The sequence below is a fragment of the Pan troglodytes genome, chromosome 11 (genome assembly GCF_028858775.2).
Source record: "Pan troglodytes isolate AG18354 chromosome 11, NHGRI_mPanTro3-v2.0_pri, whole genome shotgun sequence".
Lineage (NCBI taxonomy): Eukaryota > Metazoa > Chordata > Mammalia > Primates > Hominidae > Pan > Pan troglodytes.
This window is the reverse complement of record NC_072409.2, coordinates 3653555-3676116: the sequence shown is the minus strand read 5'-3', so window position 1 is coordinate 3676116 and position 22562 is coordinate 3653555. Positions and strand designations below refer to the sequence as shown.

Here is a 22562-nt window from a genome sequence, read left to right as displayed (position 1 = left end):
GACTGGGGTCATGAGGACTGGGGTCATGAGGACTGGGGTCATGAGGACTGAGGTCATGAGGACTGGGGTCATGAGGACTGGGGTCATGAGGACTGAGGTCATGAGGACTGGGGTCATGAGGACTGAGGTCATGAGGACTGGGGTCATGAGGACTGAGGTCATGAGGACTGAGGTCATGAGGAGCATGAGGACTGGGGTCATGAGGACTGAGGTCATGAGGACTGAGGTCATGAGGACTGGGGTCATGAGGACTGAGGTCATTGGGAGCATGAGGAGCATGAGGACTGAGGTCATGAGGAGCATGAGGAGCATGAGGACTGGGGTCATGAGGAGCATGAGGACTGGGGTCATGAGGAGCATGAGGACTGGGGTCATGAGGACTGGGGTCATGAGGACTGAGGTCATGAGGAGCATGAGGAGCATGAGGACTGAGGTCATGAGGAGCATGAGGACTGAGGTCATGAGGAGCATGAGGAGCATGAGGACTGGGGTCATGAGGAGCATGAGGAGCATGAGGACTGGGGTCATGAGGACTGAGGTCATGAGGACTGAGGTCATGAGGACTGGGGTCATGAGGACTGAGGTCATGAGGACTGAGGTCATGAGAACTGGGGTCATGAGGACTGAGGTCATGAGGACTGGGGTCATGAGGAGCATGAGGACTGGGGTCATGAGGAGCATGAGGACTGGGGTCATGAGGACTGGGGTCATGAGGAGCATGAGGACTGAGGTCATGAGGACTGGGGTCATGAGGACTGGGGTCATGAGGACTGAGGTCATGAGGAGCATGAGGACTGGGGTCATGAGGACTGAGGTCATGAGGACTGGGGTCATGAGGAGCATGAGGACTGGGGTCATGAGGACTGAGGTCATGAGGACTGGGGTCATGAGGACTGAGGTCATGAGGACTGGGGTCATGAGGAGCATGAGGACTGAGGTCATGAGGACTGGGGTCATGAGGACTGGGGTCATGAGGACTGAGGTCATGAGGAGCATGAGGACTGGGGTCATGAGGACTGAGGTCATGAGGAGCATGAGGACTGGGGTCATGAGGACTGGGGTCATGAGGAGCATGAGGACTGGGGTCATGAGGACTGAGGTCATGAGGACTGAGGTCATGAGGACTGGGGTCATGAGGACTGGGGTCATGAGGACTGAGGTCATGAGGACTGGGGTCATGAGGACTGAGGTCATGAGGACTGAGGTCATGAGGACTGGGGTCATGAGGACTGAGGTCATGAGGACTGGGGTCATGAGGACTGAGGTCATGAGGAGCATGAGGACTGGGGTCATGAGGACTGAGGTCATGAGGACTGAGGTCATGAGGACTGGGGTCATGAGGACTGAGGTCATGAGGAGCATGAGGAGCATGAGGACTGAGGTCATGAGGAGCATGAGGAGCATGAGGACTGGGGTCATGAGGAGCATGAGGACTGGGGTCATGAGGACTGGGGTCATGAGGACTGAGGTCATGAGGACTGGGGTCATGAGGACTGAGGTCATGAGGACTGGGGTCATGAGGACTGAGGTCATGAGGACTGGGGTCATGAGGACTGGGGTCATGAGGACTGAGGTCATGAGGACTGGGGTCATGAGGACTGAGGTCATGAGGACTGAGGTCATGAGGAGCATGAGGAGCATGAGGACTGGGGTCATGAGGAGCATGAGGACTGGGGTCATGAGGACTGGGGTCATGAGGACTGAGGTCATGAGGACTGGGGTCATGAGGACTGAGGTCATGAGGAGCATGAGGAGCATGAGGACTGAGGTCATGAGGAGCATGAGGAGCATGAGGACTGGGGTCATGAGGAGCATGAGGACTGGGGTCATGAGGACTGAGGTCATGAGGACTGAGGTCATGAGGACTGGGGTCATGAGGACTGAGGTCATGAGGAGCATGAGGAGCATGAGGACTGGGGTCATGAGGACTGAGGTCATGAGGACTGAGGTCATGAGGACTGGGGTCATGAGGACTGAGGTCATGAGGAGCATGAGGAGCATGAGGACTGAGGTCATGAGGAGCATGAGGAGCATGAGGACTGGGGTCATGAGGAGCATGAGGACTGGGGTCATGAGGACTGGGGTCATGAGGACTGAGGTCATGAGGACTGGGGTCATGAGGACTGAGGTCATGAGGACTGGGGTCATGAGGACTGAGGTCATGAGGACTGGGGTCATGAGGACTGAGGTCATGAGGACTGGGGTCATGAGGACTGAGGTCATGAGGAGCATGAGGACTGAGGTCATGAGGACTGAGGTTGGGGTTGGCAGAGGAACCAACTCCTCCAGGGTCTGCCATCCGTGGAGTCAGAGGAGAGACCTGGAGCCCACCGGCCTCCCCAGGGCCCTTCCTGTGAGAGGGGTGCTGGTTCCAGGAGCTGAGAGCTGCCCACCCCTCTGGGTCCAGCTCCGGCCAGCCTTGTTCAGGAAGCCATCCCTGCTCACAGCTCAGCGCCCTCTTGATGTCCAGATCTTGCTCGATGCCCGCTAATCAGCTGTGAAAGATCACTGGCTATGGGGTGGGGCCCTGCAGTGCAGCCTGCGGTGGGCCGGGCTCAGGTGCCTGTGCGGCGGAGAAACAACATTGTCTCTGCCCTCGGAGGTTGAGCATCTGGGGCCTCCAAAAGACAGATTAACAAGAGAAGAGGCATACGATTTTAACACTTTTAATCTTCTATGCACGGGGGCTTCACAGACAAGAAGTAAAAACCAAAAAAAGTGCTTGGGTTCGGGAGCATATATACCATTTTAACAAGCGGCAATAGGATGTGGAGAAGTGGCTAGACCAAGGAAAAGGGGGTTTGGGCTTCGAGAGGTGACAGATGGTGGGCAAGTGACTAGGAACTCCGTGGAGGAACGAATGGAAGATTAAGGTTATCTTGGCAAAGTCTGTTGATGCAGATTCACTGGGGGCTGGCCTCCGTCTCAGGTGATAAGGGGCGCTCTCCAAATCCTGATACAGAAGCAGAGGCAGGAGGGTGGGGTGGGAGGAGGGGGTAATGCCCTGCTTTTAGGCAGAAGGCGGGAGGTAAGAGAACTCTTCTTGCATCCATCGATTCTTATTTGGCTTCAGCAGAAAATAGTCGTTCTGCAGGGGAGTGGCGTGCTCTGTCCCCTCCGTCTGCTTGGCCTCCTGTGCCTCTGTCTGGGAGGGCCTTTTCCCTGGGGTCTGGAAGAGCCCTCTTCTCCCTGCCACTCCCAACCTCCCGCCTTGGGGTTCCCCAGCCCTTCCTCCCTTCCCCAAGGGCCGTCTAGCCGGGACTGGTTTGTGCCTTTTCTTCCTCACTGGATGGTGAGTTCCTCAAGACAGGCCTCACTTCTGTGCCCTTCCTCACACCCTGCTCCCTGTGGGCAGCCGTGGGCAGCCGTGGCAATTGGCTGGGAGCCGTCTGTGCACCTGTGCCGTGGCATACCACTGGGCATCATGCAGCCCTGACCAGCTGCTGAAGCCCACACCCTGTGCCTCCACTGGCTGGCCCTGGGTGTTGCTTCCTTCACACACTCCGGTGGGCCCTGCACACTCTCCCGCTGCTCCCCTTGGATGACCTTCCATGCTGCATCTGCCTTCTAGCACCTCAAATCCTTTCTTGCTCTTGTGCGCACGGCTGCCCGCAGGGAGCAGAGTGCAAGGAGAGGCACAGAAGTGGGGCCTGCCTTAAGAAACTCACCATCCAGTGAGGAAGAAAAGGCACAGACCAGGCACGGTTAGACAGCAAGAATTAATTAGTAAAGGCATTGGAGGAAGAGCTGGGAATCCCGAGATGGGAGGTCTGGAGCGGCTGTGTCCGGGTGGAGAAGGGGCTCGAACCATCATCCCATCCAGTTTCCCTCAGGTGACTGGTGAGCAGGTGCACAGCTGGGGCAATGTGCTAAAGCCCGCAGGGAGATAGAGTTAGACCTGGGGTTGAACTCAGATCTCCTGTGGCAGAAGGAAGGTGGCCACTCTTACTTTGAGGTTCAGAGGAAACCCAAGAGAGCTGGGAGTCCCCAAGTGAGCTGCAGGCCAGGTGGCCGTTACTCAGCCCCTCTCTGGCCTGGGTTTCTTGTGGGTCTGGCTTCTGTGCCACCTGCCAGTGCGTTTCTGTAGGGGCTGACTCTTTTGCGTATCCGGGAATATAGTGAGATATCAGTGGGTCTGAAATCATGAGACTGTGCATTTGTGAAGGTTCCCTATGATGCCATGGTGGCAGTGCCGTGCCCCTGTGGGTCGCTGAGCAGTGTTTGCCCAGCGAAGCCCTTCCCTGGGCTCCTCGGGCAGGTGGGGGAAGGAGAGGGCTGGGGACCATCAGTAAAGATTCAGGCCCCAGTGAGTCCCGCCTTCCATGGACTTCCAGGGCCCACACCTGCTAGCCTTGATAGAAACACCCGGAAGGCAGGCGCCACCTCTGTGCTGCTTGTGAGCGCCCCCTACATCCATTCGCGTGTGTGCCCCAGAGCTGGTGTCCACGGATATTTGTGCCTAAGAAATGTTCCCTGTGATCAGAGCGTCTTTGAGGCGAGTCCCTTCCTTTCCCTTCCCCATGTGCCTCTCCAAAAGCCTTGCACCCCAGGCACTCCTGTGTTTTAAGGCAGCTCCTGAATACCGTCCAGTGTTACTGTGGATTTGATTGCATTTTTCAGGATGCTGTGACCAAACTCCTCCTGAATCTCCGTGGTCCACTGGAGAGTTTAACGTTTTCATCTAGAAATGAGCTTGCTTACCGTCTAATTGACTCGCGGGAGCGCCAGCTGGTGTTGACCAGCCGCTCATCTATTGCTTTTAAGATAGACTTCACACAGATCTTTCCACTTGCAGTATATTTATTACTTTTGGGTAAAGTAGTGATCTGCTTCTGGGTCTGTGGGCAGGTCCTACCTGCTGGGGGGCCTGGATCCTCCTCTGGGGAGCCCCAGGGATTCAGTATGCAGGTTTCTTTCCCAGCCACCTCAGGGTCAGAGTGGAGGCAGTTTCCCAAGCTTTCTCCAAATTGCCACACAGGGGCACCTCGCTCCCTGCACAGTGGGATGCATTTGATGCCTTGGGAGGAGGCCCCCACCCTTCAATGACCCCATTATGTGCAGAAGCAGCCTGGCAATAATGATGCTGCCCAGCGCTGTCTTATCAGCCCCTCCTGTCACTCAGCAGGGGCTCAAACCTTCTCCCCCTCTTTTTTATGTGTCCAGGATTAGCCTTCCCCATGGGATTTTGCGTGAGTGCATTTTCTGTGCCTTGAAAAGTTTCGTATGTAAGCCATGCCCTGAAAAACAGCAGTCACTACCTCCCAGCCAGAAAGTGTGGCTCACCTCTACCTAACAGGTTCTGGTGTGGTCTCCCCAGGACCAGCCTTGGGGTGATGCCCTACTATGCCATCCCCTCCCCATGGCCTGCTGGAGCTACACCCAGGGTGGGATAGGACACAGGCTAGATCACTGGCAACTTGACAAAGAGGGCAAGTCCACTCACGAGCACGCAGCTGCTGTCCGACTCCGAAGGAGTTAGCTTCGAGAAAAGCTGTGGGGAAGAAGCGAGCAGCATGGGATTCATTTGCTTTCCTGGCTCCCAGGCTCCTGTGGATGGGACACGCCAATCCAGTCTCTCCTTGTCTTTAGAAGTGTTCAGGACATCTTGGCAGAGCTGCTCAGAGAGGTTCACACACACACTCAAGCACACACGCTTGCACACTCACCCACACATGCACTCACATTCACATGCACTCATGCACACACACACTCATGCCTACGTGCACGCACTCATGCATACATGCCCACACACTCATGCATACATGCACACACTCAACCGTATATGCACACATGTACACACCCACACACGCACACACTCATGTGTACACGCACACTCACCTATACATACACGTATGCATGCACAGTCACCCACACCTGCACACACTCATGCACACACCCATACATGCACACTCACACCCACACACGCACACATTCACATATACATGCATGCACACACTTACACATGCACACTCACCCACACCTGCACACACTCATGCACACACTCACCCAGACATGCACACAGGTACGCTCACACACATGCACACACATTCACACATGCATGCACACACCCATACATGCTCTCACACACACACATGCACTCACACACCTGCACACACTCATGCACATGCTCACTCATACATGCACACACATACACCCACACATGTACACACACATTCACACACATGCATGCATGCACACTCATCCATACACATGCACACACATTTACACACACATGCACTCACACACCTGCACACACACTCATGCACATATGCACACACCCAGGCGTGCACATGCACACACATACACCTACACATGCACGCATGCACTGTCTGGGTTCACCTCCACACGGTGGCCCTTCCACGGAGGCTGGTCTGCAGGCTTGTGTGCCCGCATCCCCAGCAGCCTGGTCGTGAATGACTTCTGGCCATTTCGAGTCACATTTATCTTCAAAGCTTAGTCCCCTGAGGCCACTGATAGGAATCTGTCCAAGCCTCAGGTGCCGTACCAGGAGATCAGTGGGAACTGTGGGTTTCTCTGCTGTAGCCCTGGAGGCAGTGTGTGTCTCCCAAAGCGAGCTCAGTGTTGAAGATTCATTGGAGGGTATACATTATCATATGGAAAAGAAAATCAAGTACAGTTTGTGGAGAGAGAGGTGAAGGGAGCAAAGGCCTCGGGACATTTCTAGAGTGAAGGGACAGCTGGCAGGAGCCACATGAATGGCGCCAAGTGCACTATGCTGTAGGACCCCATGCAGGGCCTGCCAGGGTGTTCATCACGGTCAGTTAGTGGCAATGGCTGGGTGAGTCCAGGAGTCTTTCTCACGTGGGCCCCTTAAGGCTGCAGGTCTTACCCAGAGCCCCGATTACTGGTGGCCTATGGATAAAGAGCCCCTCCTGTGGATTTTCTGGTTGTTAGTTCTGGTTGAGGGGTGCGGTCTGAGGCATCAGGCCTCTTGATAGGGCCCCGCTTCCAGTCTTTTAGATGGGCCCTAGGGCTCCTGGAAGAGTGTCTGTCTAGCTCTTGGAAGGGGCTCAGTAGGAACCCTCTCAATGAATGAACGAAAGGTGGGTTCGTTTCTTTGGGATCCTTGGACAATTGATGACCAACTTGGGGTTGAAAGCAACAGGAATGTCTTCTCTCTTAGTTCTGGAGGCCAGAAATCTGAAATCAAGGTGTAGGCAGGGCCACACCCCCTCTGGAGGCTTCAGGTGAGGGTCTTCCTCACCTCTTCTGGCTCCTGGTGGCCACTGGCCGTCCTCTGCCCCCGTAGCTTGCTGGCGCATCTCTGCAGTCTCTGCCTCTGTCTTCACCCAGCCCTCCCCTGTGTCTCTGTCACTGCCTCCCCTCCTCTTCCCTTACAAGGACTCATCATTGGATTTAGGACCCAAGATCTCATCTCAAGATCCTCACTCCCATCCTCAAAGACCCCAAGTAAGGGCACAGTCACGTGTTTCAGGACCTGGATGTACCTTTGATGAGGGACCCTTCAGCCCACCGCGCGTGGTCATGCACGTGTTCTGCACAGCCAGGAGATGTCCAGCAGGAAGTGACCACTGAGAGCTTCTCCCGGGCCACTCCCGAGCTGGGCCTGCCCAGGGTCGGGCCTGGAAAGAACCACATGCACACAAAGGTTCTGGAGAGACGCCTGCACACTGCCCTCCTGCTCCAGCTCTTTCCAAGAGTGGAAGGGAGCTTTTCAACACAAAGCCTCCTGCAGGCCTACAGCTCCTCCCAAACCTGCCACCACCATGAAGAGAAAAGGCTCAGAGTTCTCTGCTCACCGCTTTGACCCAAATCCCAGCCTGGAAAGAGGCCTTGTGCCTCTCCCCTGAGGTTGAGCTGAGGGTCTCGTGGGGACAGTTTCACGTGCTGAATCTGCAGTGGCAGAGGGAGCCACTTTGTGAGGCATCTGGTCACCCAGCCACATCGTCTCTGTGCAAAGGACGTCTGGACATCCTCAGGAAAGAAACCCTGTTAGATACCAGTGGTGCCTTCATTTGGAAGTGGGCACCTGATTTCTTCACCTGGTATAGGTATGACACTGAGAGCCCTGCTGCGCCAGGGCCTTCAGAACATTGCTGTTTGACCAAGTTAGGGCACTGATTTGGGGGCCAGCTAATGGAGTAACAGGAAAATACATGCAAATAGCAAAGGCAAGGTGGGATTTTGTATTTTGCCATATTTTGCCTGTGGCTGGAGCCAAGCAGCATCCGCATGACCTGTGTGTGGGCCTGCTGGAGCGTTCCCTTGGTGTCTGACACCTGCCTTGTCGCAGACAACAGCCACATCACTGGCCCGTGCTTTGTGTCATGAACATTGGAAATGTGACTTTGAGGTGTAGCCGTGTCTTTCAGCCCAGGGGTCAAAGTCTTTACGTTAGAGACCACAGGGCTTGGCAAAGGCTCGCTGACAATGTTTCTAAGTGACAGCAAATGCAGGTTCATGTTGGTGGCCCTGAGGACTTGTGTCAAATTTGAACACTTCGGAAGGGTTCATGGGGGTGGCGACATTCTTTCCTTTCTTCTCCACACTGTCTCCTTCTTCTAGGACTTCACGTTATCCTTGTTCATCTACGTTCCCATTCTTTGGAATTGTTCCGGGTGTCGGTGAGAGGCAGCATCAGAGGGAAGTTGCTTTCACAGCCTGGGGGTTGGATTTTCACCACCGTGGCTTAGAACACGCAGGAAGGATGCTGAAAAGAGGGTCTTTGGAAATGGACAGCAGTGGACAAGGAGTGGCCTTGAGGAGACTTCCTGGCTTCCTACAGCAACACCATGTGAGCAGGAGCATGCATGCACAGACACACATGCACACACATGCATTCCCACACAAACGTACACATGCATACACACATGCATTCACACACATGCACACACGTAACACATTCATATGGACGTTCACACATCCACACACATACCTGCATATGCATGCATACATGTATTCACACACATGCATCCATACACACATGCAGACACATGCACACATGCATTCATACACACATGCATCCACACACATGCATCCACACACATGCATCCACACACATGCATCCACACACACATGCATTCATACACACATGCAGACACATGCACACATGCATTCACACATGCACACACAAACATGCATCCACACATGCACACACATGCATTCATACATTCCACACGTGCACACACATGCGTTCATGCATACATGCATTCACACACATGCACACCACATGCATTCATATGCACACCCACACACATGCACACACATGCCTTTACACGCACATGCACATGCACACACATGCATTGATAGTCACATACATGCACACACATGCATTCACACATTCACACACATGCACACACATACACTTACATCCACACATACATGCACACACACTTACACACATGCACTGCACAGACAGCAGCTTGTCCTTGGGAGATACTGACCCCAAATCTTAAATGCAGGGTTTGGTTTGGAATTGATTCCGACACAGGAATCTCAGCTGTAAGCGGCTATCAGGGTTGGATGTCAATGACAAAACCTGGGCAGCAAACATGTTCTGGATCTTTATTTTTTAAACACGATTTTTGTCTTCTGAGAGTGTTTTCCAAAATGGCAGTTGGGAGCAATTGGGCAGTATCCATTAGCAATTCAGAAATATACATATATATACATTCTTTGACACAGCAGCACTGCTTTGAGGGACTTACCTAGTAGAATATGTTAGCACGTCTGTCGGGCAGTGTTTGTCATAATGCAAACTAGAACCAATCTGACGTGCATCGGCAGAAGACGGGTTAAATAAACAAGGAGTCCATTGTGCCTGAGAGATGCAACAGATGTTGCCAAGGAGATCTACAGAGATAGGCCATGATTTCAAGAGCAAATTGCAGAATATTTAGGGACAGTATCATTAAAAAGAAAGAGACTGGGTGCGGCGGCTCATGCCTGTAATCCCAGCATTTTGGGAGCCCGAGGCCGGTGGATCACGAGGTCAGGAGTTCAAGACCAGCCTGGCCAAGATGGTGAAACCCCATCTCTACTAAAAATACAAAAGTTAGCCCACGCTGGTGGTGGACACCTGTAATCCCAGCTACTCGGGAGGCTGAGGCAGAGAATTGCTTGAACCCGGGAGGCGGAGGTTGCAGTGAGCTGAGATCTTACCACTGCACTCCAGCCTGGGCAACAGAGTGAGACTCTGTCTCAAAACAAAACAAAACAAAACTCTGAAGCCACACAGCCTCATAGTGATGAATGTGTTAGTTAGTGTGTCCAGCATGTGCGTCGCCATCTTTGCCTTTGCACTTACAGAACTTGAGCACTGGTTACATCCGGAGATGAAAAGGGACCTTTCACTTTCACTGTATAAATCTGTACCTTAAGACATTTCACAAGAAATGGAGCTACTTCTGCAATAAAAAGCAACCCGTAAAGAAAAGGCAGGCAAGTTTAGGTTCAGGCCCAGATGGCTCCACAGCCTTCTGGATAGTTCCAGAAAAACCACTCAGGTTCTTGGTCTTTCTGTCTGGGAATTGGGAATCCATCATGGGTTTCCTGGCAGGGAGCGTCTCGCTCGGGTGGTGTGAACACACATGCTCAGTGTAGCTGTTGCTGATTCGGAAGACTGCAGCCAGCACCCATCCGCCACACTGGAGTGTAACTGGAGTGTAGTTGGTGGAGGCTTTTCTCACTGGGGAGAGGGGGTTAAGCTCCAGTCTCTATGCAAGACAAGCCTCATCTACTTTAGGCCAGCTGAGAATCTGCTTGCTTTTGTGAAATAGCTTTGTGATCAAATATTATTTTGAAAATAAATCATCTTACTGGTTTTACATGCGTATAGTGGTCTGAAGCTGGCTGGAATTAGTCTAGAGCATCCAGTCCTAGGTATGTCCGTGTGGCCAGGTTGGCTGGGCGTGAGGAGGGCACTGTGTCGTTTACATATAAGTGGGTTCTTGAAGTTGCTGTGGCTGAGTGTGTGCTCTGCTGTGTTGCGTGTCCGTCCACGCAAGTGGCTGCTCCATCCCGTCTTCCATCTGAGCAGGCACAGGTGGCTCGCTCGGAGCCCATTAAGGACAAGTGCCCACTGGGCACAGGAGGCACTGGGCCTTGAGCCTGGAGTCTTTGTTTCCTGTTGGGTATGGAGACCTAAAAGGGGCGTTTCTGGAGCGACAAGAGCCTGACACTGCCTCCTCACCTTCGGGCTCCTTGTCTCTGCCTTGAGGCCCCAGAGGACGCCGGCTGGGTCTCTGGATTTCTCTACATCCAGCTCAGACCTCCCTCCCTTCTTATCCCTCCCTCCAAAGCCTTTCCGATCCTCAGCCCACAGCCGTGCCCCTCCCTTCTCCGGGTGGGGGTTTCTGAAACATTCCTGCCACGGGGTCTCACAGCTTCTGTGCGTGTCCAGTGCATTTCCCGGGTGGGCCGCTTCTCCGACGCCCTCATTCTCGCTGCAGCCCAGCCCTGGCCTGGTTGCACTCTGACTTGTCTCTCTTGGCCCCTTGTCTTCAGGGCCCCCCTGGACGCCCAGGCCTTCCTGGGGCCGATGGCCTGCCTGGTCCTCCAGGAACCATGCTCATGCTGCCCGTGAGTACCCTCATCGGTCGGAGGTGGGGAGGCAGCTGGGGCAGGTGGGATCCAAACCAGACCCTCTGAGGCTGTGCTGTCACTGGAGAGGCCTGTGGGCCCCGTCTCAGTCTGCGGTCTTGCCTGGGTGCCACGTCACTGCTCCCAGAGTGACCCTTGTCTTACACTTGCAGTTCCGGTTTGGAGGTGGCGGCGATGCGGGCTCCAAAGGCCCCATGGTCTCAGCCCAGGAGTCCCAGGCGCAAGCCATTCTCCAGCAGGCCAGGGTGAGTAGTGCTGGGTCCCAAGAGGCCTGAAGGGGACAGAGCCCAGCCCCAGGGGCCAACAGGAGTGAGTGAGTCAGGCTCAGAGCCCAACTTGGAGGGAAGCAGCTGTCTTGATCCCAGAATGCCTGCTTGCCGGGGTCAGGAGCTGTGGGAGCGTCCAGTCCTCAGTGTCCAGTAGGGACCCCGAGAGCATGTCAGTGTCCAGTAGGGGCCCCGAGAGCATGTCACTGTCCAGTAGGGGCCCCGAGAGCGTGTCACTGCCCAGTAGGGACCCCGAGAGCGTGTCACTGTCCAGTAGGGACCCCGAGAGCGTGTCACTGTCCAGTAGGGACCCCGAGAGCGTGTCACTGTCCAGTAGGGGCCCCGAGAGCGTGTCACTGTCCAGTAGGGACCCCGAGAGCGTGTCACTGCCCAGTAGGGGCCCCGAGAGCGTGTCACTGTCCAGTAGGGGCCCCGAGAGCGTGTCACTGCCCTGTAGGGGCCCCGAGAGCGTGTCACTGTCCAGTAGGGACCCCGAGAGCGTGTCACTGTCCAGTAGGGACCCCGAGAGCGTGTCACTGTCCAGTAGGGACCCCGAGAGCGTGTCACTGTCCAGTAGGGACCCCGAGAGCGTGTCACTGTCCAGTAGGGACCCCGAGAGCGTGTCACTGTCCAGTAGGGACCCCGAGAGCGTGTCACTGCACTGTAGGGACCCCGAGAGCGTGTCACTGTCCAGTAGGGACCCCGAGAGCGTGTCACTGTCCAGTAGGGACCCCGAGAGCGTGTCACTGTCCAGTAGGGACCCCGAGAGCGTGTCACTGTCCAGTAGGGACCCCGAGAGCGTGTCACTGCCCTGTAGGGACCCCGAGAGCGTGTCACTGCCCTGTAGGGACCCCGAGAGCGTGTCACTGCCCTGTAGGGACCCCGAGAGCGTGTCACTGTCCAGTAGGGACCCCGAGAGCGTGTCACTGCCCTGTAGGGACCCCGAGAGCGTGTCACTGCCCTGTAGGGACCCCGAGAGCGTGTCACTGTCCAGTAGGGACCCCGAGAGCGTGTCACTGTCCAGTAGGGACCCCGAGAGCGTGTCACTGTCCAGTAGGGACCCCGAGATCATGGGGACTGTTTGGGGAGTTTCTCAGCAGTTCTTTGTCCATGCTGAGGGTCCGGGTTCTAACTTTACAAGGGGCTTCTGGGCCCCTGCACCTCTGACCCAGTCGGCCCACCTTCCACCGTTTGTGACCTTTGCCTCTGTGCTAGGCCCTCTGCTGGGATTCAGAAGTGGAGCTGGAAACCCACGTGGCTCCTGGAAGGGGCTGCCTGGGCTGGAGCTGGGCTCCTCTGGGAGAGAGCCCTTGGGCCCCAGAGCCCCTCACTGTCAGCCTGGGGGGTCCTAAGGAGCAGGGTCTGCAGAGGACCACTTGCCTCCCTATTGTGAAGTAGCTCATTAGTGGCCTGTGTTTTCTGTAGACTTGGCTCCGGATTGCTGATTGCCCACGATAGGTGTAAACACTGCCCCGTGGGGCGGGTGGGTGGGTGGGTAATCCTCCAGCGGAGTGCAAGAAAGCTGCTAAGTAATCCCTTGTTTGAGAAATATTTATGCAGCTCCCACAGCAGCCAGAGTAGATGTTAATGATCAGAGTGCTTAGGTAATTACAGGACAGCGTAAGCGCAGAGTCGTTACCATGGAGCAAATTGCCTGAATGGTGGAAGGTGGTGTGCAGCAAACCCCGCTACCTGCCACTGGGTTTATGGGCTTGGGCCTGCCTGGCTGGCCTTTTATCTTGTGTATTTTAATTGAAGCTAAATGGGTGATAGGCTATAAGATTTTATAATGCAAAACAAAATCTTCTAAAATTCAGATGACATCTGCCAGGGAAACAGAGTCACTTGGCAGCTGCAGAAGCGGCTCTGTGGGAAAGCGGTGGGCCCTGCACTGGTGCAGGTGGGGGCCCCATGCAGATGGGGCAGGTTGGGTTCCTACCCTCCCAAAATACTTCCCCAGTGGCTGGGAGTGCTTGAAGCGCCTCCCATGTGAAATAAAATATGTCATGACTCAGCTTGAGCTCAGGTGTAAAATGTACTCCCTATGCCCAGAGTAAGAGGCTTATTTCTGACCTAGCCAAGGGTGATGGGCTGGGAGCAGGCCCTCTCTGTGTGGGCTAGAGAGACAGGAAGGAGGGATGGGGCCTATCCCCCAAGGGAGGAAACGGGGGCCCACTGGCTTGCACCTCTGCATGTCCCACGTCACTCCCGTGGATGCTGAGAGCCCCATTGAAGTCGGGGGGGGGGCCCTTGGGGAGTCATCAGACCTCCTTTTCCAGAGTCTCCTGTCCCTTCTCTGTCCAGTCTGCCCGTTCCCTCCTGCCACATCTCACGGCTCAGGCGCCAGCAAACCGGAGCACTGCTGCTGGGGCCCTGTCTCAGCGTGTCTCACTTTCCTTTGCAGTTGGCACTGAGGGGACCAGCTGGCCCGATGGGTCTCACAGGGAGACCTGGCCCTGTGGTAAGTCATTGGCAAATCTGAGAGCTGGGCGTGGTGTGGGGATTGGCCCACTGACTGTGTCCTTGGCGGACAGTGGCAGGTGGCCCTGGGATCCTGTGGACACAGAGCGGCCCTTGGTCCAGTGCCTGTTCCCAGGAGGGTGGCCAGGGGGACCGGGGGCCTCTCTCGGTGCTGCTCCAGCTCCCTTGTTGGTGGGGGGTGGGGATGGGTGACTGTGCCTCGAAGTCACTTGAGGGAGTTCAGCGGGGTAGAGCTGACATCAGCGATCCTGGGAAACAGCCTCCAACTCCATCCTGAATGGAAAGGAGCTGGCAGGAATCAGAGGAGGAGGCCCCTCCTCACCCCTGCATTGGAGTTCCAGGCTCCCCCTGCAGAGAACACGCTATGAGCTGTCACCAGAGGAGTGGCTCCTTGGAGGGATAGGGTCCTGCTGCAGCCAGGGGCCTGGGGAAGTCCCTCGCACAGGCTGTGACTTTGCCTTGTGGAGCAGGGGCCTCCATTGATCTTTACAGCCCTGTTCCAGAGTTGAAGATAACTAAGTGTGGGGCAGAGCGCAGGATTTCCAGCCTCACCCGCCCCCGCCCTGTGGCCTCAACTTAGCTCTCATCTGGGGTCCTCGATGCATGAGAAACATACAGTGTGTGCCCAGGGAGACTTGGGCTGCCAGTGTCAGGCACAGGGGCTGGGTTCCGGGGCCTCCGGGGAGGGGTGTGGGTTTGCGGCACACAGAGGAGTTCAACACCACAGGGGCCCTCCTGGCTTTGCCACCTGCCACTGGGTCTGGGCTCGGTCCCCTCCACACAGGGCCTGACTCAGGGCTGGCCTCCCACATCTGGGGGATCTGGCCTTGAGGGGCCTGTAGCAGGTGCACACGCTGCTCGAAGCTTTGGGCTGTAATGGACCACGGTCAGGTTCACCCTGGAGAGAGAAACATCTCCAGGAGCTTTGTGGTGTTTGCGAGCCCCAACAACTAGAATTGCACTCCTGATTAGGAAGAGATCCAAACAACTGCATTTCCCCGCTCCTGGAAAGTCATCTTTCTTCCCCCTGGTTCTGTTCCAGGCAGACAGGTCGCGCTTTGTGTGCTGAGCACTGTGGCTGAAGCCCTGTCCCCTCCCCCTGCCCCCTCCCCTGCCACCGCCAGCCCTTCCTGTGTTCCCGAGTCCCCACCTTGAGCAGACATTAACACACACCATGTCTCCCTAGGGTCCCCCTGGGAGCGGAGGTTTGAAGGGCGAACCGGGAGACGTGGGGCCTCAGGTATGTGGGATCCTTGCCTTCGCTGTCTGGTGGGCGCCTCCCGTTCTCCGGCGGCAGCGACGGCGAGCATGGAGGGACCCCAACTGCTGCATGTTTTCAAGGAAATTTGTGGGAATTGTCATTGCTTTACGCAGTGCTGAGGGTGGAGCACAAATGAACTCTGACACCTGCGGCAGAAATGAGCCGGCTGTATTCTGTCCCTGGCCTTCAGTCTGGGCAGCAGATCCGTGTCCCGTCCCCGAAGTGCCCACATGTTTGTGGCTTGGACAGCCAGGCATGGGCAGGGTCGATGAGCACGGGGACAAGGCTTTGCTCTTTCTCCTGAGAAAGGCGGACTCACCACTGACCCTTTGTCTCTTACCCCTGGCAGGGTCCTCGAGGTGTGCAAGGCCCGCCTGGTCCGGCCGGGAAGCCCGGAAGACGGGTGAGTGGTGCGAGTGTGTGTGGCTCAGTGACGGCAGCTTGGGCGCTGGAGGAGCCCAAATCTGGGGTGCGGGCACCCCCAACAGCCAGCTGGGCCGCATGAAGCCAGGTGGCTCCCCTTCTTGTGATGGGTGCGTCCATCCCCAAGGCTGCCTCTGAGCCAGCTGCCTGGGAGGGGCGCTCTGTGTCCTGGGCGCAGACACAGCGGACCAGGCCTCTTCCCTGGGCACATTCATTTAGTTTAATAAACCTTTCTAATTCAAGAAACTTCCCAGGCCCTTTGGGAGCAAATGTTAAGAAGACAAAACTATCAGCGGGCCTTATATATTTCGGGCAGCATTGGGACTCCAGAAATGGCCTGATTCGGGGGCATGGGCGGGCCTTCCTGCACCTCACCTGCTGTCTTGCCTCCTGGAATTTTCTGTCTGGTGCATGGTTCTCCTGGATGGAACTGGTTTGTTTGCACATGACCCTGGCTTCTAAAAGAGGACACACATTTCCCGAGTGCTGACCACCACCCAGACAGGCTGGGGCAGGCCCTGGGAGCCCAGACTGTGCTCTCAAAAGTGGACCTTTTCAACCAGCAGACCTTTCTGGTGAACGAGAGAAATTTCGGTGCAGGGTTGGATTTGTTTCAGTGTGGACCTCTTCCCAGTATGTTGTCTACCTAAGCTACCCTTGACTGCTATAGTCTGAGTCAACAAGGCAAAAATGGGTCCTTCCCTAGTGGTTCTGGATGCTCCTGACTTGGGGAGCAAGCTGTGGTTAGTGGGTAGAAATGACCCGATAAGCCGCAGTTTGGCAGGTCCGAGGGTCTATGCAGGGATCTGGGCATGAGACAGAAGCCTGGGCTGGATAATTCCAGGAGGATTAGCAGCTCTGGAATTGACTCTTGGTAGACAATTGGGCCATTTATTTGGATCTGATTCTGAAAAATGTTTTATTTCCTTAAGGTGTTTTTGTGTGTCTCCGTAAATCCTTCCCACCCAGTTTCACTAGAACTGGTTTCCTAGAGTGAGGTTAAAAACTGGAACAAGAGGAGACTCGGGAAATGCTGTCTAACATGGCCAGCTGCAGAGTTGCATGGTGTCGGGGCCATGCATATGCGTGTGTTTTAAGGCATTAAGTATGCCCAGAAGATCCGCTGCAGAAGAAAAGATGGTGGTGAGAGAGGGGCTTGATGCTGAGGGGTTGACTCCAAAGTGGTCTGAGCAGCCTCTTCAATTCTTTGCTAGCATTTCCTGCAAGGAACGCTCGCTTGTGGATTGTAGAAGCATCTGGGCGCTTTGCGGGGCTGAGTTGTGCTGTGAAATCCTGTGAAGTTTTCCGACAATCTTCCCTTGGTTTCTAAAAGTGTTTGGAAATCTAGAAAAGGCTCCCAGTGGGCCCCTCCATTTGCCCGGCAGGGCGATGTCTTTTTGGGGAGCAACGGGAGCACCGACTGTCTCCTTGGGGTGTGTTTGGATTTCTCTCTTTTTGCTTCTCGGCTGTTCTCTGGTGCTACCTTGTCTGTCTCCAGTGCTTTGAGACCCAAAGCTGCCACCCTCCAGATCTTCTCTCTGCTTGGTGGTGGGTTGGGGGCAAGGGCCTCATATGAGGAGGAGCCCCTGGAAAATGGAAGTGCAGGGTGGCAGCCCTCTGTACTCGCTGGCTGGGGTGCCTCATTGGTGTGGAGGTCTGGCTGGGTTTCATAGAGACCCTGTTCCCTTGCAGGGCTCTCCTGTGGTGAAGGTGGGGCCTGCACAGTGGGCCCCGGAAGGTCTAGGTCCCCTCTTCAGCCCCTTGGCCAGTCAGTTGGGCACCTTGTCCTTGACTGTGTCCATAGCTGGCCATCAGGAACGGGGCATCTGCTCACTGTGCAGATGCTGCCTCCCGTCGCTGTGTGGTCTGAGTGAGACCGGGCCTCACTTGGGGCCTGGGCCTCTTCCTTAGCCAAGTGGACAAACCAGATGTGTCCTTTCTCTCCTTCCTCTGACCTCCAAATGGTGGAAAGGAGCTGTGCTGTCTGTGATGTCAGCGGCCTGCACTCGCCTGAGTCCTAAATTCACGGTCCCCTAGACTGACGCAGCTCCTCCAGCCGGGTCTCCTCTGCCACACTGTGGCGTCTTCTCGAAGCCCAGGGGCGGTGGCGTGATCCCCCTTTGACAGTCTGGGATGACGTGGTCCAGAAGGACCAGCCCCGTGTGTTCCATCCGTTGGTGTGAGGCAGCCCTGTGTGTTCCATCCGTTGGTGTGAGGTGTGATCCCCCTTTGACAGTCTGGGATGACGTGGTCCAGAAGGACCAGCCCCGTGTGTTCCCTCCGTTGGTGTGAGGCGTGATCCCCCTTTGACAGTCTGGGATGACGTGGTCCGGAAAGACCAGCCCCGTGTGTTCATCCGTTGGTGTGAGGCACAGAACAGCCCCGCCCGGGCTCCTGGATCTGGGTCCTCGCAGCAGCCTGGCCACTCGGGCTGTGACCTTGGGGGTGGACACGGCTTCGGTGGAACGCTCAACTTGGTTTAACGGAAAACCATGGCCCGGGGGTCTCAGTGAACCAGGGCTCTTTTGCATTGACGGTTTTGCCTCCTCTGTTCCAGGGTCGGGCTGGGAGTGATGGAGCCAGAGGAATGCCTGGACAAACTGGCCCCAAGGTAGGTCACCCACCACCCTCCTGGTGCCCTGGCATCACTGTCATCCCTGGGGTCATGTTGATGATGTAACCAAAATGCTGGTTATGTGATGACTACGATTATGATGACAGGTGGCTCCGTCACTGGCATTTGACGTGAAGATAGGGTTGGTGGGTGAATTTCACCAGCAAGCGTGACAGTTGCAGTTCATTTTCATAAGGGAGAAATTTGCTCCCTTCCAGCAGTGGCAAGCAGGGATGGGGGTGGGATCCCGACTATGAAAACCATCTGTGGCTGTGCAGGTGACGAGGCACATGTAGGGCAGAGGCGGGGCATATGGCAAGTGCGGGGGCCAGGGGGTCTTGGCCAGTCGGGACTCCTGGGTGTTGTGGAGGTGAGTAGATGTTGCCCATGGCTAAAGGCAGGGCTGTGTGTGTGGCATGAACGAGCCTGCACCAGGCATGCACCAGCTGTTGCTGTTGCCACTCATGCCTGCCCGCTGCTGTGCTCAGTGTATCCACCCCTCTGCCCCAGCACTGCTGTGAGCATTGCCCTGGTCTTGGCTCACCCCTCCTCCTCACCTCTTGAAAGCATTTGTCCCAGGCCACGGGGGGCAGGGGAGATACTGACCTTTCGTGAAGAGTGCACCTGGGGACAGCAGCTGTGATTTGGAGATTGGAGACCGGGCACCAAAAAAATGCCAGGGCTCAACTACACCTGTTCCCTCTTAACGGGCGTGGATGAGCTCTGAAGTGCATCCCATCAGTCCCAAGCTAGTGAGGTGGCCTGGGGTGACAGGAGGAAATGCAGTCTTGTTGACTCTGTCTCAGAAGACCATGGTCTTCTTTCAACAACATGGCTGAAAGCCTAAAATGTCCCATCATCGACATCACCCCAGATGGTGTGCACACCCATGAGACAGGGCCCTGTTCCCGGGCTCCAGGGCATGCAGAAGAGGGGCCGGCCAGAGAGCCAGGATGCCTGAGGGTAGCCAGTGCTGGCCCGTCCACCAATGGGTATGCGTACCTCCTGAGCGCGGGCAGCCCCTCAGCACTGTGGATACAGCTGCGAGCGGACACACCGGGACCCTGCTCTCCTGGAGCCTCCCTGGGGTGGGGGAGATCAGCAGCAGACGCTCACACACACGGGAAACTGTGGCGGTCGCTGAAATACCGCATGACTAAGGACCCGTCGGGGCCTGGGACTTGGGGACGAAAGTCATCTCCCCCTTTGCAGCCCATGTTCATGTTTGCGGGGGAAGAGGCTGAGATTGTAGATGCAAAGTGGGGGCCTATGGGGAGAGGGCTGGCCGGTGGGGTTCAGGGTGCATAGATGCTGTGTGAAACATGGTCCAAGGCGGGGCGGCCATCACTTGGTGGACAGCAAGGCAGGGTGTCCGCGTGTGCAGGGTGGCGTCTGAGGCAGCCTTTCTGTCCTTTTTGCAGGGTGACCGGGGTTTCGACGGCCTGGCTGGGTTGCCAGGCGAGAAGGGCCACAGGGTGAGTATTTCCTCTGTAAGACACGGACGTGACGATGGGCAGCAGAGGTGTCTCTCGGGAGGCCCTTCTCCTTCCAGGCAGCCTCAGATTTCCTGTGGGGTCAGGTCTCTGCCATCCCAACAGTCACTATACAAACCTTACGGGAGTCAGCAATGGCAGTGAGCCCCAAGATGATGTCTTTGTTGATGGGTGGCCAGCCCAAAGGAATTGGAGCTCTTATCTACAGTTTGTGACAAGTGAGCCAGATGGGCCTACCCACCTGAGGCGCGTGAAGGGGGCAGGGAAGGAGCCCTTCCTTTTGGAGATCTGTTTAATGGAGTCCTTTAACATTTCAGGAAATCCAAGCAGCTGCCATTTCAGGGGCGGCCAAGGACACTTTGCAATATTAAAGTGGTGGTCCCAAGGGGGTGGGGACAATCTCAAGTGGCCATGTGGAGACCAGGTCACCAAAACATGCCAGGTGTCCCCCTGTTCCCTGTTAATGGGCGTGGATGAATTTGAAAGTGTGTCCCGTGAGTCCCGAGCTAGTGCAGTGACCTGGGGGTCTTCCTGGCTGCACCGTTTCTATGTGGTTGTTGGAGAACACAGATGCGGCCGCTTTGGATAAACGGCAACAGCCAAGCCCCTCGAATCTTGAATCTGTCTCAATAGACTGTGGTCTTCTTTCAATAACAACGTGATGGAAAGCCTACGATCTCCTGCCCTGTTGAGGAGGCGTGATGGGGAAGGCTCGCCCTGGCCGCCCGCTCTGCTTTCTCAGCCCATTTGGGGGCCTGACATGAGGGCTCTTCACAGCTTGTGGGGTGCTCCTTCTCTGACCTGCTTTCTGTGAAGCAGATTTCGCTGATGGCTCCTTTATATTTTAGCACACTGAGGACATACAGGTGCATGAGTATGAGTGCACACCCCCCATGCACACACACACCCACACACTCACACACACCACATACACCACACTTGCGTGCACACACACACTCATACACACATGCACACACCACACATACACACACGCACCCACACACTCATACACACCACACATGCGCGTGCACACACACACCCACACACTCATACACACACCACATACACCACACATGCGTGCACACACACTCATACACACATGCACACACACCTCACATGCACACACACGGATACACACCCACACCCCCACACTCATACACATATGCACACAAGCACACACACCCCCACACTCATACACATATGCGCACACACACACCCCCACATTCATACATGCACACACACCACACGCACACATACACATACACACCCACACACCACCACTCATACACATATGCACACACACACCCCCACTCATACACACATGCACACACAACCACACACTCATACACACACCAAATACACCACACATGCGTGCGCACACATACACACATGCACACACCACACATGCACACACACGCATACACACCCACACACCCCCACACTCATACACATATGCACACACGCACACACACACCCATTCATACACATATGCACACACACCACACATGCACACATACGCATACACACCCACACACACTCATACACACATGCACGCACACACACCCACATACACCCACACTCATACACACATGCACACACACCCACACACACTCATACACACATGCACACACACGCACACACACCCACACTCATACACACATGCACACACACCCCCACACACATACACACATGCACGCACACACCCCCACACTCATACACATGCACACACACACCCACACACTCATACACACATGCACGCACACACCCCCACTCATACACATGCACACACACATACACACACCACATACACCACACGTGCACACACATACATGCACACACCACACACCCCCACAAATGCATACACACCCACACACACCCACACACATATGCACACATACACACACCCATATACACACATGCACACACACCACACGCACACACGCATACACACCCCCATACACACCTCCCACTCATACACACATGCATACACACCACACATGCACACACACATACACACCCACACACCCCCACACTCATACACACACCCACACACGCACATACACACCCACACACCCTCACTCAGACACATGCACACACACCACACATGCACACACACATACACAGACACACCCCCACACTCATACACTCATGCACACACCCACACACACCACACATGCACACCCCCCACACTCATACATGCACACACACACCCACACACCCATACACACATGCACACACACCACACATGCACACACCCCCCACACTCATACACACATGAACACCACCTACACATGCACACACACGCATACACCCCCACACACCCCCACATGCATACACACATGCACACAGGCATACACACATGCACACCACCCACACATGCACACAGACGCATACATACCCACACACGCATACACACATGCACACACACGTACACACATGCA

The 22562-nt window shown here is 55.5% G+C and overlaps 1 protein-coding gene across 2 annotated transcripts in view; it reads left to right on the top strand.

Moving 5' to 3' along the window:
* COL5A1 (collagen type V alpha 1 chain) overlaps positions 1-22562 on the top strand; it is a 210389-nt gene that overhangs the window by 104301 nt on the left and 83526 nt on the right. For both annotated transcript variants that reach the window (XM_016962039.4, XM_016962040.4), the window contains exons 12-18: positions 11488-11562; positions 11736-11828; positions 14254-14310; positions 15517-15570; positions 15941-15994; positions 18572-18625; positions 20050-20103. In XM_016962039.4, the coding sequence (XP_016817528.1) occupies positions 11488-11562; positions 11736-11828; positions 14254-14310; positions 15517-15570; positions 15941-15994; positions 18572-18625; positions 20050-20103 (441 nt within the window). The remainder of the gene's footprint in view (positions 1-11487; positions 11563-11735; positions 11829-14253; positions 14311-15516; positions 15571-15940; positions 15995-18571; positions 18626-20049; positions 20104-22562) is intronic.